Here is a 14,932-nt window from a genome sequence, read left to right on the forward strand (position 1 = left end):
CAGTACTCTTGGGCTTCCCTTGTGGCTCAGCTGGTAAAGAATCTGCCTGCAATGGGGGGGTGGGGGTGGCGCTGGGTTCGAAGATACCCTGGAGAAGGGAATGGGTACCCACTCCAGTATTCTGGCCTGAAGAATTCCATGGACTTGTATAGTCCATGGGGTCTCAAAGTCAGACATGACTGAGCAATTTTCACTTTCAGATCCCAACATGCAGAGTTAGTCACTGTTTGCATTCTGGTTTATTTATTCTCAGTCTCTGATCTTATCTTTCTTAAGCACCTCAGTGATCTTAACTTTTTTAAAAATTAATTTATTTTTAATTGAAGGATAATTGCTGTACAGAATTGTGTTGGTTTCTGCCAAACATCAACATGAATCAACCATAGGTATACATATGTCCCCTCAATTATCTTAACTTTAAAAAAGCAGTTTTTCAAAAAACTACCAGGACAATACCCAGATTGAGTCCAATCGAGCAGTAGTTATTTCATTCACTTCAGTTTAACAGTACTTCCTTCTCAACTTTAACTATGCCTTATCTCTGTTGTTCACTTGCTAAGCTGTGTCCGACTCTTTGAGATCCCATGGTCTGCAGCACAGTAGGCTTCCCTGTTCTTCACTATCTCCCAGAGCTGGCTAAAACTCATGTCCGTTGGTTTGGTGATGCCATTCAACCATCTCTTGTCTTAGCTGGATATTAAACTTAATTAGTTAAATCTTTTTAAAAAATGCAGTTTTTCTTTAATAGCAAGTTAACTACTAGATATTAGGTTTATGTGTACTAACTTGGGTGCAGTATTAATCAGGCTTCTCTTGTAATGCTGGATAACAAGCAAACCCCCAAACTCAGCAGCGTATACATGTTAGGAAGTAACATGTACTTCCTACTCATTATGGCCAGGTTGGCTGCAATTTGAGCTGAGCTATGTCAGCTGACTTAGGCTGGACTCCTGGCACCATGGCTGGTCTACACATGACCATTTTAGGGCCTTGGCTGAAGGGTCACCAACTTCCTGGGACAGGTAGCAGAGGGCGGCTGGTGGAAACTTGCCATGCCTTTAAGGCCTCAGGTCGAAGCTGGGGCATTCCCATTCCCCCCACATTCAGTTAATCAAGTCAAGTCACTTGGCCATGCCTGGAGTCTGCGGGGTGGCCAGGTTGCTCCTTGTGTAGAGGAGCCAAAGTGTATTAGTTTGGGACCGTGCTCTATTTGTTTGTGAGGGGTGTCATAACAATTACCACAGACTGGGTGACTTAAGCAACAGAAATGTATTGTCTCACAGTCTTGGATACTAGAAGTCTTAAGATCAAGGTGTCAGCTAGGTTGATTTCTTCTGCGGCCTCTCTCCTTGGCGTCTATGTGGCTGTCTTGTTCCTGTGTCTTCACATGATCCTTATTTTGTGCGTGCTTATATCCTAATCTCTTCTTCTTATAAGGACATCCTTTATACTGGATCACAGCCCACCCTAATGAGTTCTTTAACCTTTCATTTCTCTTTAAAGACCCTGTATCCAGGGGCTCTCTGCTGGTCCAGAGGTTAAGAACCCACCATCCAGTGCAGGGGATGTGGGTTCAGTCCCCGGTTGGGGAACTAAGATCCCATATGATCTGGGGCAACCGAGCCCCCACACTCCAGCGCCTGGGTGCCACAACTAGAGAGAGGTCTGGGCAACACAACAGTGACCCGACACAGCCAAATAAATAGCTAAATATTTAAAAAAGCAAAAGACCCCGTCTCCAAATACAGTCACATTCTGAGGTACTAGGGGTTAGGACTTCAATATACAAATTTGTGGAGTGGGGGGACACACACAGTTTAAACTATAAGACATAATAAGGGTGGGAAACAAAGGAAGGATTGTAGACAAAGGATAGCCTAAGCAGTAGACCTCAGTGCAGCTTAGCTTTCTCATCTTTAAATCAGGGATAGGCAAATCTATGTGAGGGGTCTGCTGGGGAGTGGATGAGAAAATGCATCTAAAGTCCCTAGTGGAAGTGGTGGGGGTGGTTGTGTTAGTCAGTCATGTCCAAGTCTTTGTGACCGCGTGGACCATAACCCGCCGGGCTACTCTGCGCATGAAATTTTTCAGGCAAGAATACTGGAGTGGGTTGTCATTTCCTTCTCCAGGGGATCTTCCTGACCCAGGGGATCAAGCCTGGGTCTCCTGCATTACAGGCAGATTCTTTTAAATTCTGCGCTGCCAGGGAAGCCCCAGGCGTGGGTGTGGGTCTACCTCAAATGGAAGGGCAGCTTTCTGGCCCCCAGCCCCTGTTCCCTCACACCAGCGAGCTGGGAATGCAGGTGGCTTCTCAGAGTGGTCTGACTTGCATGGAAGCTGTCCAACCACTAGACTCTTGGTAACAAAGCAAATAAGGCCTTTTGGCACTCAGCCTGTGGGCGTGGTTTTGCTGACACCATGTCTCCACCCGTGAGCTGTGGCTCTAGCTTGCACCTTTTCTTCACCACACATATTTACTGAACACCTGTTATGGTTTATAAGCGCTGTGGGCTCCATACGGGCACAAGGCCTGGCCCTGCTCTCAAGGGACTGCAGCCTGTGCAAAAAATAAGTGAGCTGGGAGGCCAAAGGAGGGGTCCCTCTCTCTGCCTCTGTGTTCAAAGCCTTATGCTGTATAAATCTCTTTTGTCCTCCCCTAGAATATCGTGTTAAGGAACGGTTCCGAGACCTTTGACTCCTGGAAGAAGCCCCCTCTGCCCGTGTACACCCAGTTCTATTTCTTCAATGTCACCAATCCAGAGGAGATCCTCAATGGGGAGACCCCTCGGTTGGAAGAAGTGGGGCCATACACCTACAGGTGAGTCCTCAGCCCCTGCCCTGCCAGAAGACAGAGCGCCCCCCCTCCCCCCGTGGCCTGAGCCCCCGTCTCTTCCCACGGACATCCTCGGTGAGCTGCATGGGAAGCACAGGTTCTGACTGCATCTGTCTGAAGTGCTGCTCGTGATGGGCACACAGCTGTGAATGAATGGCTTGGTGGGTGGGCCAGTCCCAGCCTATTGTGTCTAGAAGTGCACCTGCTTCTTCCTGAGCTGGAGAATATGGTTACTAAGCCATGAATAGCTGCTTCCTCTCCCTACCCTTTTAAGGTGGCCCTGTGATTTTCTGTGGGCTTCCCAGGTGGCTCAGTGGGTAAAGAATCTGCCTGCAATTCAGGAGGTGCGGGCGGACATGAGTTCGATCCCCGGCTCGGGAAGATCCCCTGGAGGAGGACATGGCAGTCCACTCCAGTATTCTTGCCAGGAGAATCCCATGGACAGAGGAGCCTGGCAGGTTACTGTCCATGGGGTGACAAAGAGCTGGACACGACTGAAGCGGCTAAGCATACGGGCACGTGATTTTCTATAGTGACCTTTAGGGTCTTTCCCTTGTTTTCTCCCCACATACCTAGTCTTACGCCAGCTCCTAGAATTCATTGTTAGTCTGAAGACAGGCCTTTCTGTCTCTTCTTTTTCTTTTTTAATTGAATTATAGTTGATTTATAGCTTCCCTGGTGGCTCAGTGGTAAAGAATCCACCTGCCAATGCAGGAGACCCAGGTTTGATCCCTGGGTAGGGAAGATCCCCTGGAGAAGGAAATGGCAACCCACTCCAGTATTCTTGTCTGGAAAATTCCATGGACAGAGGAGTCTGGTGGGTTACAGTCCATGGGGTTGTGAAAGAGTCAGACATGACTGAGCATGCACAGATGAGATGATAGTTGATTTACCATGTACTAATTTCTGCTGTACGGCAAAGCAATTCAGTTATACTGAATGTATATGTGTACATTCTTTTTTATATTCCTTTCCATTGTGGTTTATCATGTGATATTGAATATAATTCCCTGTGTTATATAGTAGGACCTTGTTTTTCTATCTCTTCTTATTTATTTCTTTCTCCTCCCCTCCTGAGTACAACAGATAACCAGGTGGCAGGGTGGGTTAGAGTCGTTGGCAGTGACCACTGATTCCAAGCATTGGGGAGTTAGAATTTCTTTAATCATTTTTTAGAAAGATTAGTAGAGGGAGGTGCTTGGGGATCTTATGGTCAGAGTATTTTCCCCACTGTTGAAGTATTTCCCGCACCTCCAAGACAGTAACTTCCCCCACAACCTTTGCAAACATCTTTCCAACAAAGTTTCTCTTTACCAAGTTAAAAAAAAAATAATATTAGAGGAAGCAGATAGATCTTTCTTCAGAACTGCTGTGTGGTCAGAATGCCTAAAGATTCCGTCGTAACCGATTGCTCAATAAATGGTTGCTGACTGATTCAATCATTGTGAGTCAGGACTGTCTCTGTGTTGGAATTCAGAGATAAAAGTTCCCTGTCCCTGCCGCAGGTGCAAAGGGTCTGACTCTGGAGTCGAATGGCCTGTTGTCAATCTCACCTCGGCCACTTACCAGTTCTCTGTGCTTCTGTTTCCTTATCTATAAAGTGGGGATAAATATAGGACTTCCACCATGACATTGTTATGAAGATCGAGTCAATGGGTCAGTATTTATAAAGTACTTAGACTAGTGTCTGGCATGGAATTAGTGCTAGTTAAGTGTTCATGTTATTATTAGTCTCAGTGGATTGTCTTAGTCTGTGCAAATCAATGCCCAGAATTGTAAAGAGGAGCTTTATCATTATGAAGTGAAGTGAGGTGTAAGTCGCTCAGTCGTGTCCAACTCTTTGCGTACTCTGTATAGTCCATGGAATTCTCCAGGCCAGAATACTGGAGTGGGTAGCCTTTCCCTTCTCCAGGGGATCTTCCCAACCCAGGGATCGAACCCAGGTCTTCTGCATTGCAGGCAGATTCTTTACCAGCTGAGCCACAAGGGAAAGCCTGTATTATCATTGTACAGTAGAATTTGAAAAAAAAAAAAAAAAAAAAAAGACAATACTTGGGTCCTCATTTTAAAAAGCATTTTTGTACATTTAATGCCTCAAGAAACGCCATGGACTAGGTTGAGTCAGGCCTGCATTTCAGGGTGTACAGTCAGGGGACCGAAGTTGAGCCAGAATTAAGATTTTTGAGTATCCTGTTTTGTTTTGCTGTTTTAACAATTTTTTAATGGTGATTAAAAAAAATAGAAATATACCGTCTTTACCATTTTGAAGTGCAATTCGATAGTTTTAAATATATTCATATTGTTGTAAAAACAGACCTGCAGAACTTTTTCCTCTTGCAGATCTGAAGCTGTTATAGCCATTATATCACACCCCTTCCTCCTCTCCCCTCAGCCCCTAGGAACCCCATTCTGCTTTGTTTCAATGAATTTGACCATTGTAGATACCTCATATAAGTGGAATTATACAGTATTTGTCTTTTGCTATGTTTAACTAAATTCCTTTGAGTGGGGAGGTTGACTGACTCCCTGCAAGAATAAACTCACCTGAGAACTAAAGGAAAACCCCAACAGTCTTCCCTCTGGGTCTTCTGGGCCTGTTCCCATGATCGTTATCCTCGTCTGAAAAAAAGACATAGGCTCTAATCATAACCCAAGGAAATCCAATACTTCATGAAGACACCTTATGGGCCATGGTGTCTGCTGCCTTCATGTGCTGTCGTAGATGTGGTCATGGGGGTAAATAAATCCTAGAAGTGAAATACTATCCAACTGTCACCATACTCCCTAATGTTCCCATCTTAGAGGGACCTAAACTGACTCTGGAGGGAAGCCTGGGAACATCTCACAGGAGTCCTTAGCCCATGATTCAGAGATCCCCAGAGGTTAGTGCATAGCACTCAAGGTGGTGTGTGACTTGGGGAGAGATATTTCCGTTCATTTTCATTGGTAGTGGTTTAGTTGTTAGGTCATATCCAGCTCTTGCGACCCCATGGGCTGTAGCCCGGCAAGCTGCTGTGTCCATGGGATTTCCTAGGCAAGAATACTGGAGTGGCAATTTCCTTCTCCAGGGGATCTTCCCGACTCAGGAATTGAACCCAAGTCTCCTGCACTGCAGGCAGATTCTTTACCAACTGAGCCACCAAAGAATAACCCCGTTTTCATTAACCACTCACTAAAATGTAGCATTTCCTTTGAGTGTGAATGTAGGCAACAAATCCCAGCAGTGTTACATTACCATGGCTTCACCACTAAGGAAACACAGATACTGTTATGTCTCATGATAGCTATTGCTCAAAATATCATTCATATTCATGAATACTTCAAAATTATAGTACTTGTTAGACCTGATGCTACATCTTGTTTAAAGTGTCAATAAAGAAGCACACAGTGGGACTTTCCTGGCATCCTGTGGTTCATTTTAGGAAATCTTCTTGAAGATTTTAATTTTTGTAAAAGCATCAGAGTACAACAGTGGTTGTCTATAAATGACAAAAGACTTAAATTAACATGGTTAAAGATTTGATTACAGTGCAGTTGACAACTTTGGTTATTTCTGTGACAATACAACATTTTAAGAAATAAGTAGAATCATAACTGAAAGCATTATACCAGACATACTAGATTTTTAAGAATTCCATTGATTTTCTAGACTATGTTAATGACATTTACCCATGCAATATAGCCGCTTAATTGACAATGTTTCCTCTGTAATTTAACATATCAGATAGACCTAACTAGTTTAATACCTCTTTTGAAGATGTTTTGGGGTTCCTCTTGTTGTAGCCGTGCTTTCTGGGAAACAAACTCACTCTGAAGGACAATGCAGATAGTGGAGTGAACTTTATTACACCAGTGGGCCCAAGGCAGAGTCTCCTCTTAGCCAAGGACCTTAACCAGTTTTTGTGAAAACCTTATATACCCTAAGTGTATGTACCCAAACCCACCTCCCCAAATTCCCTGAAACTAGTCTGAACAAAGGAAGAAGAAAGATACAATCAAAGTGATTCATATGTCTTAAGCCTGGGTAGTTAACAGTGGACAATTATCAATAGGCCTGTGGTCATACCCCAATAAGCATAATAGAATGTATGATTTTATTCGGTTGTGCGGATAATTAGGGTATTCTTTTAGGCAACGGAGAGTCTAGGTACGAGCCCTGGGGCTCTTCCTTTGGGGTCTGGTTTTCCTGTTGGCCTGTTGTTTCCATAGATACTGGGCCTAGAGCTCAAAGTCCACAGTCAGGCCCAGGATGGAGACCTGCTTTCAAGATGGAGCCTGTTCTGTCTGTTTCCTCCTTCACTCTAAGGCATTTGAATGTTAGCTACAGGTCAAAAGAATTTCATTTAGAATTGACTTGGGGAAGTTTGTCAAAGATATCGAAAGTTTACAACACTTGGTCAAATAGGTCACTGTGAAACAACTCTTATTTACTTAACCAAAATGACAGATTACAAAGAACAAATACAGACTGTTACACACATCACTTAAAAGGTAGAGAAACTTTTAAAAATTGTTATCAAAAGCAAATCAATAGTCCAAGAAAACTTTGTTCTCTTAACACAGAGAAGAAAACAAATTCTAATTTTGTACTAACTTACTTTTTTTTTCCTCACTTACTTTTAATGTTGAAATTTGTTTCCTCAGTTAAATTTTATTTTCATCTTAGCCAGTCTCGACCATGTATGAAACTCCTTCTTTTCAGGGTTTCTTTCCCAGAATGCTTTTTAAAACTTTTCTTTTTGTATTCAGGTTTTGTCCTATGCTTTCCTTTTCTTTCTCTTTCTCCAGGACAAAATACCTTCTTTTCCCTTAACAAAATGCGTTTCTATTCCTTATATTTTTTTCTCTTTCATACAAAGATGTTTTCCTTATTAATTTGTGTAGTTTTAATTACATATATTAATTAGAATTCTTAACCTTTAAAACCTTAATTTCTTTCTCCAAGAATATATACAGATGGCCAACAGGCACATGAAAAGATGCTCAGCATTGCTATTATTAGAGAAATGCACATCAAAACTACAGTGAGGTCAGGGTGTCCATCATCAAAAAATCTGTAAATAATAAATGCTGGAGAGGGTGTGGAGAAGAGGGTACCTACTTTCACTGTTGGTGAGAATGGTATAGCAACTAGGGAGAATCATAAGGAAGTTCCTTAAAAGCTAAAAATAGAACTACTGTATGAACCAGCAATCCCCAAATCCTGGGCATGTATCCAAAAAAGATGAAAAATCTAATTCAAAAACATACATGTACCCCAGTGTTCATAGCAGCACTATATACAATAGTTAAGTCACGGAAGCAACCTAAACATCCATTGGCAGATGAATGGATAAAGATGATGATGTGTGTGTGTGTAGTAGAATACTACTCATCAATAAAAAGGAATGAAATATTACCATTTGCAGCAACACAGATGAACCTAGAGATTATCGTACTAACTGAAGTAAGTCAAAGTCAAATATTATATGATACCACATACATGTACTATTTTTAAAAAATACAAATTATCTTATTTATGAAACAGAAACTCACAGACATAGAAAACAAACTATGATTACCAAAGGGGAAAGGGGGTAGGGAGGAATAAATTAGGAGTATGAGATTAACAGATACACACTACTGTATTTAAAATAGATAAACAATAAGAACTTACTGTATAGCATAGGAAATTATATTCAGTATCTTGTAATAACTTATAAAGGATAAGAATCTGAAAAAGGATATTTATATCCACACATATCTACATATATACATGTATATCTATCTAACTCACTTTGCCATACACCTAAAACTAACACAGTATTATAAAATCAAGTACACCTCACTAAAAAATGTTAAAACCTTATTTCTAGTGAAAACTAAGAAGTAAGCAATTATGAACTTTTGCATTAGCATTCTGTAGATTGACAAACATAAAATACCACTTATACTTTTTAAAAACGTGCCCTTTTTATGGAAAAATTTTCAGTGTGGCACAGAACATTTTTATTAACGGTCCTCAATATCTATATGGGATTCCCTGGTGGCTTAGCTGGGAAAGCATCCGCCCACAATGCGGGAGACTTGGGTTCGACCCCTGGGTTGAGAAGATCCCCTGGAGAAGGGAAAGGCTACCCACTCCAATATTCTGGCCTGGAGAATTCCACAGACTGGTTGCAAAGAGTCGGACACGACTGAGCAACTTTCACTTTCTAATATCTTTAATTTCTCTGTAAAAGGAAACCTAGTTTTAGTAAGTAATGTTTTAATATCTTACTTTATTTGGGAATGATCTAGATATTTAGTACATTTCCATCTTTTAACTTAATTTAGCAAAACTAAAAGTTTCAGGTTACCAAAAATCTGGAGAAACTTATTTAAGTAGATATACTGTAAAACATAATAATTCTTAAAGAGTTCACTAAAGGCTGTTGTCCCATTTGCATCTATTGAATTAATTTGTTCTTAACAATCATATTTATTTTACCCATGAAAACTTTAGGAGACATCAGACCAAATTAGCCATGATTCCAAGCTATTTTTCTTGCTGATAAGTTTTATAAGAGAAATAATATGAACATATTTGACTAGGTGCAATAAAAGTAAGTCATGTCTGTATTAATTAAACCAACAAACTTAAACTTTAAACCAAGTATTAATGTTGAATATTTCCCAGGTCACATGAACCTGAAATTCTTTTGGGTTATTTCTAATACAGTTAGAAATACTTAATTTCTAAGTGCTTACTTTTAAATCAATTAACCAGAGCTCCTTTATAAATTAATATTGATGATACTGTCTGGAGGTAGAGACATATCCATAATGTACACACAGACATGTAACAGACATAATCAGAGATCTCATAACTTCTTTTTATAACTTAGTCATAAATCAGGTATTACAATACAAGTTTATAAAGAACAGTTGGAATAAGTTAAATTTATTTGCTTAGATGGCTTTTTACAGGGAGAGTTGCTTTCAGTTCCCCAGAGAACTGTTCTACTGCTTAAATGGTATCAAATGATTCATTCATCCAACTACATTTTCCTTAATTTGCTTCTTTGTTTAATCAGTGGGAAGATTTCCAACTACTGGAAATCAGGAGTTCTGTGTTCTAGAACTCTAGGGTTCATTTTATCATGCCTACAAAATGTTTGCACAAGGCATTCCACAAAGGTCCTCTTTCTGAGGGCACAAGTCAAACCCAGAGCACTTTTCCATTGGGGGAAGAAAGGGGAAATCTCCACTATTCCTTTATTAACCCCTGGATATTAGCCCCAGTTTTTGTTTCATATTGTGTGGACTCAGGTAAACTCTATTGGTTTCCTTTAATATGTTTAACTAGTATTAGTTCAGTTCAGTTCAGTCGCTCAGTCGTGTCCGACTCTTTGCAACCCCATGAATCACAGCACGCCAGGCCTCCCTGTCCATCACCAACTCCTGGAGTTTACTCAAACTCATGCCCATCGAGCGGTGATGCCATCCAGCCATCTCATCCTCTGTTGTCCCCTTCTCCTCCTGCCCCCAATCCCCCCCAGCATCAGGGGCTTTTCCAGTGAGGCAACTCTTCGCATGAGGTGGCCAAAGTACTGGAGTTTCAGCTTCAGCATCAGTCCTTCCAGTGAACACCCAGGACTGATCTCCTTTAGGATGGACTGGTTGGATCTCCTTGCAGCCCAAGGGACTCTCAAGAGTCTTCTCCAGCACCACAGTTCAAAAGCATCAATTTTCGGCGCTCAGCAAGTATTACCTTAGGGGCAGATATATATGCTCTGTGATATAATGCCAGGCAGGGAAAGCTTTCCCTAGTGAGACATAATGTTTATCTCACAATATAATCAGGCAAAAGAGATGTAACTGTCTCACATAAAGCCCATTCAAATAGGCCAACTTTTAAAAAAGAAAACTTTATCTCATTTTTAGCAATTCTTACACATTTAACTTTAGCCAAGGGATACCCTTGCTTGTGCATGCTTGCTTGTGCATGCTTGCCCAGTCATGTCCAAATCTTTTGGCCCCACGGGCTGTAGCCCACCAGGCTCCTCTGTCCACGGGATTCTCCAGGCAAGGATACTGGAGTGGGTTGCCATTTCCTCCTCCAGGGAATCTTCCCAATCCAGGGATCAGACCTGAGTCTTCCGCGGCTCCTGCGTTGGCAGGCAGATTCTTTACCACTTCATCACCTGGGAAGCTCCAACTTGATTAACTGTTCCAGATGTTACCCCAAACAACTGCTAGTCCAGGTATCTTGGTATAATTTTCTTCCAACATTTAAAAAAATTTTTTTTAACTGGGGTAAATAAATCAGACTTGTTTGGGGCCCCTTTAATGTTGGGGGGCCAATAGGGGCCTCTTTGGCGCATTTAACTTCAGGTAGTGTTGGTTCAGAGCCTTTGTTTTTTGTTTTTGTTTGGCTGTGCCGTGCGGTTTGTGAGATCTTACTTCCCTGATCAGAGATTGAATCCAGGACATTGGCAGTGAAAGCCCAGAATCCTAACCACCTAATCCTTAGACCACCAGGGAATTCCCTAAAGCCTTTGTTTTAATCTCATCAATGTCCATTTTTTTTATCCCATTTTAAAATCACCATCTGAAGATTTCTATCCTGTTGGGATGATTTCTATCCGGTTGGGATGAGTCCCTATAAAATTTCCACCTTATTGGGAAGCAGTCTTTTGACTTTCTCAGCATTTCCTATTCCCTTGATAATTAACCTGGTCAATGTTAATTAACCTAATATTTTTATTCGTACCCTAAAGACCCATCAAGGGAAAGCCATGACCACAAATAAGGCTTTTCAAATAGTTTTGTTTTAAAATACGGGAATTCTTAAGTTACATTTTTTTGTATCTGCCTTTTAATTTGCTCTTTTCATGGGCACCAAGAAAACAGCTGTTTATAATACGGGCTCCCTAAAAATTTACCAATTTAGAAGTTTCTTCAATTTAAAGGACCATTGCCTGGCACTGATAAGTAATGTCTTAATAGGGATAACGAGTAAGACATGGCGGTGCTCAGCGGCTTCAGTCTTTGTGACGCCATGGACTGTAGCCCTCCAGGCTCTCTGCCCGCGGGATTCTCCAGGCAAGAATACTGGAGGGGCTGCCGTGGGTTCTCCTCCAGGGAATCTTCCCCACCGAGGGATTGAACCCGAATCTCTCATGTCTCCTGCAGGTTCTTTACCACTAGCACCACCTGGGAAGCCCTAAGACACAACCGAGGCCCTCAGTGAGAGTGCAAAGGATGCGCCTTCAGCCCCTCTGATGGGTTTTTGTTATCAGTTAGTGGATCTGATCTCTGTCCCTTGTGAATTTGCCATTGTTTCCCTACACAGGAAAGATAACTTTCCAAAAGCTCTGCCCAAACCTACCCCTCCGCCCCCCACCCCCAGCCAGTTGATAGCCTCACAGGTTCCTTCCTGACTGAGTCAGCTGTGTGTCTGCAGAGAAGGGGGGGGCCTTGTGGTCCCCCACTGGTCACTGTGGACTGGTCTGGGGGTGGGAGTCTGTGCAGTGGGGGAGACCACAGTGGGCGGTGCTGGGCTTGACTGATCAGACACAGTTTTATGGTGTTATATTTCCCAACGCTGTCATGTAGGCATGAGTCCAGAATGTTTGTGGGAAAATATGGTGGAAGTTCCATTGGTAGATAAAAAAAAACAGTCAGTCTGGTTTAAGGGATGTACGTGTTTTTTTACATTTTTATTAAGCTGTGGATTGAGCAGTCCTGGGACAGGTCTGTTGACACAAACTTAATTTGCCTCGTGATCCTATTGCTTAGTGACCTCGTTGCCTAAATTTGTGTCTTCAGTGACTTTTGCATCCTTTTTGAGGTTTTTCATTTTGTCAAGTTTCTGTTTGTATTTTGCCTACTCTTTGACATTTCAAGCATTTAAAAAATTAATTTGTCCAAAGGCCCTCTCAAGTCATGTTCATGTTTCTAAGATGTAGTTGCTAGATTTACAATATCCCAATAAGTATCTCCTTTTTTACTTTCTGAGTTTTGCTGTTTGGATTGTTAATTTCTTTTATAAGGTCATATTACTGCTTTGATAATAAGGAAAAAGATGTGAGGGATAAGCATTTCATAAGTGTTTTTTTTTAATTCACTGATTTTACTGGATTATATATATATATATAATTATACTGGATTATATAGTAATCAACATGTACAATATCATATACAGCTGCTGCTGCTGCTAAGTCGCTTCAGTCATGTCTGACTCTGTGTGACCCCATAGACGGCAGCCCACCAGGCTCCCCCATCCCTGGGATTCTCCAGGCATCATATACAGCATTACCTTTAAAAGTGTAAACTATATTTTATATTATAAAAATAATATATATAAGTAGCAAAGATAAAGTTGAAAGCACAGTAAATTAAAAAACTACTGCTACCCTCCATGGTTTCACTGTCTCAAAGATAACCAGTGCTAATGGATATATCCTCATTTTTCCATGAATGGGTTTCACTTTTACATGGTTATACTGTATATACTTATTTATGTTCATGTGCGTGTGTGCATGCTCAGTCACTCAGCTGTGTCCGATTCTTTGTGACCTCATGGACTGTAGCCCATCAGGCTTCTCTGACCATGGAATATCCGAGGCAAGAATACTGGAGTGGTTGCCATTTCCTATTCCAGGGAATCTTCCTAACCCAGGGATCAAACCTAAGTTGCCCGCATTTACCTGCATTGCCAGGCAGATTCTTTACCACTGCACCACCTGGGAAGTATGTTCATATACATACGTCTATATTCTACTCACTTAATATCAGGTGATAGGTATTTTCCCATGTATGTCTTTGTCTTGTTTATACAAATACATTTTTGTGATAATACTCAAGAGATGGAAGGAATATATTACTACACTTCCCCACTCACTTCTTAAGACATGTTGGTCAGTTCTTGTTCCATCCTTTGATTACCACGTGGATTGAATGTTCTCCTCATGTTTGCCAACCAGTTGTGTTTCCACTTTGTTAGCTCTTGTCCTTTCCCAGTTTTCCTATCTGGGAAACTGGGTGTGTTCATGGGACTTATAAACTTTTTATATAATAATGATATTAATCCTTTGTTATAATTGTGGCAACTGTTTCTCTATTGTTTGCCTTTTAAAAATGTACATGTAACCAAATCTCTTCTTTAATGAACATTTCTATCATTTATAAGCTTGAAAAGTCATACTTCCTTCAAAGGTTTAAGTCTATTTTCTTGTATTCGCCCCGCCCCCCTGGGCCATTTAATTTCTTATGGATTTGTTTCCTCGCAATTTAGCCAAGGTAGGAATTCTATTTAAAGTTTCAAATGCTGTTCTGTTACTCCTTTGGTTTTTACCTCAACTCTAAGCCAAACTATGTAAATGCCAAAGAGATGATAGAAAAAATTTAAATGCCATGGTTATTGTTTCCGTTATTTTAAGGGAATGCTTATCTCTTTTTTATAAACACCACTGGCTCTTTTCTGATTTTTTTTTCTCAAAACAGAAATAGAAATAGCTTTAGCTAAATCAGATTTTTTAAAAAATCAAAAGGAAGAAAAATATCTGCCTGTTTATCCTGTACAAAAAGGAAGTGACCAGGTGGGCTTTAAATGCACGTACAGTCCTGATGAGCCAGCCAAGTCAGGGTAGCACTTGGAGGATGGGGGAACCATTTCCATCTTCAAGAGTAAAGCTGTTTCTCGTACACCTAACAAACATGGGCTACCCCCACCCTGGATCCGGTGCGTTTTCTCTTTGTCCTGCTCTGGGCCCTGGTTTCCAGTCTTTAACCCGGCCGACGCGCGCGGCCCCGACCCCGACTCGGCCCACCTCCCCGCTCCGCCCTGCACTGGGGGCCCGCCCCTCGACCCTTCTCAGCCCCGCCCCTCGACCCTTCCCAGCCCCGCCCCACGCGGCCGGCTGCTCTTTCTAAACCGCCTCCGCCGCGTGTAACCTTCCGCCCCACCGCAGTTTTCTCGCGCTCCACTTAAGAAACGCATCCTGTGCGGTTGTGGGGCGCCGCCTGCCTCGTTCTCGCTCTGCTTCTCTGTTCGGGAGCCCCTTCACCCCCCACCTGGGGGAGCTGACTCCTTGCGTGCGCTCTTGCTCCGCGTTCCCTCGGGGCGCCGTTTCC

General features: G+C 41.9%; 1 protein-coding gene across 1 annotated transcript in view; it reads left to right on the forward strand.

The window, feature by feature from the left end:
• SCARB2 (scavenger receptor class B member 2) overlaps positions 1 to 14,932 on the forward strand; it is a 74,686-nt gene that overhangs the window by 20,903 nt on the left and 38,851 nt on the right. The window contains exon 2 of the mRNA XM_065913971.1: positions 2,661 to 2,818. Coding sequence (XP_065770043.1) covers positions 2,661 to 2,818 — 158 coding nt within the window. The remainder of the gene's footprint in view (positions 1 to 2,660; positions 2,819 to 14,932) is intronic.

Source organism: Muntiacus reevesi, chromosome 22, assembly GCF_963930625.1.
Source record: "Muntiacus reevesi chromosome 22, mMunRee1.1, whole genome shotgun sequence".
Lineage (NCBI taxonomy): Eukaryota > Metazoa > Chordata > Mammalia > Artiodactyla > Cervidae > Muntiacus > Muntiacus reevesi.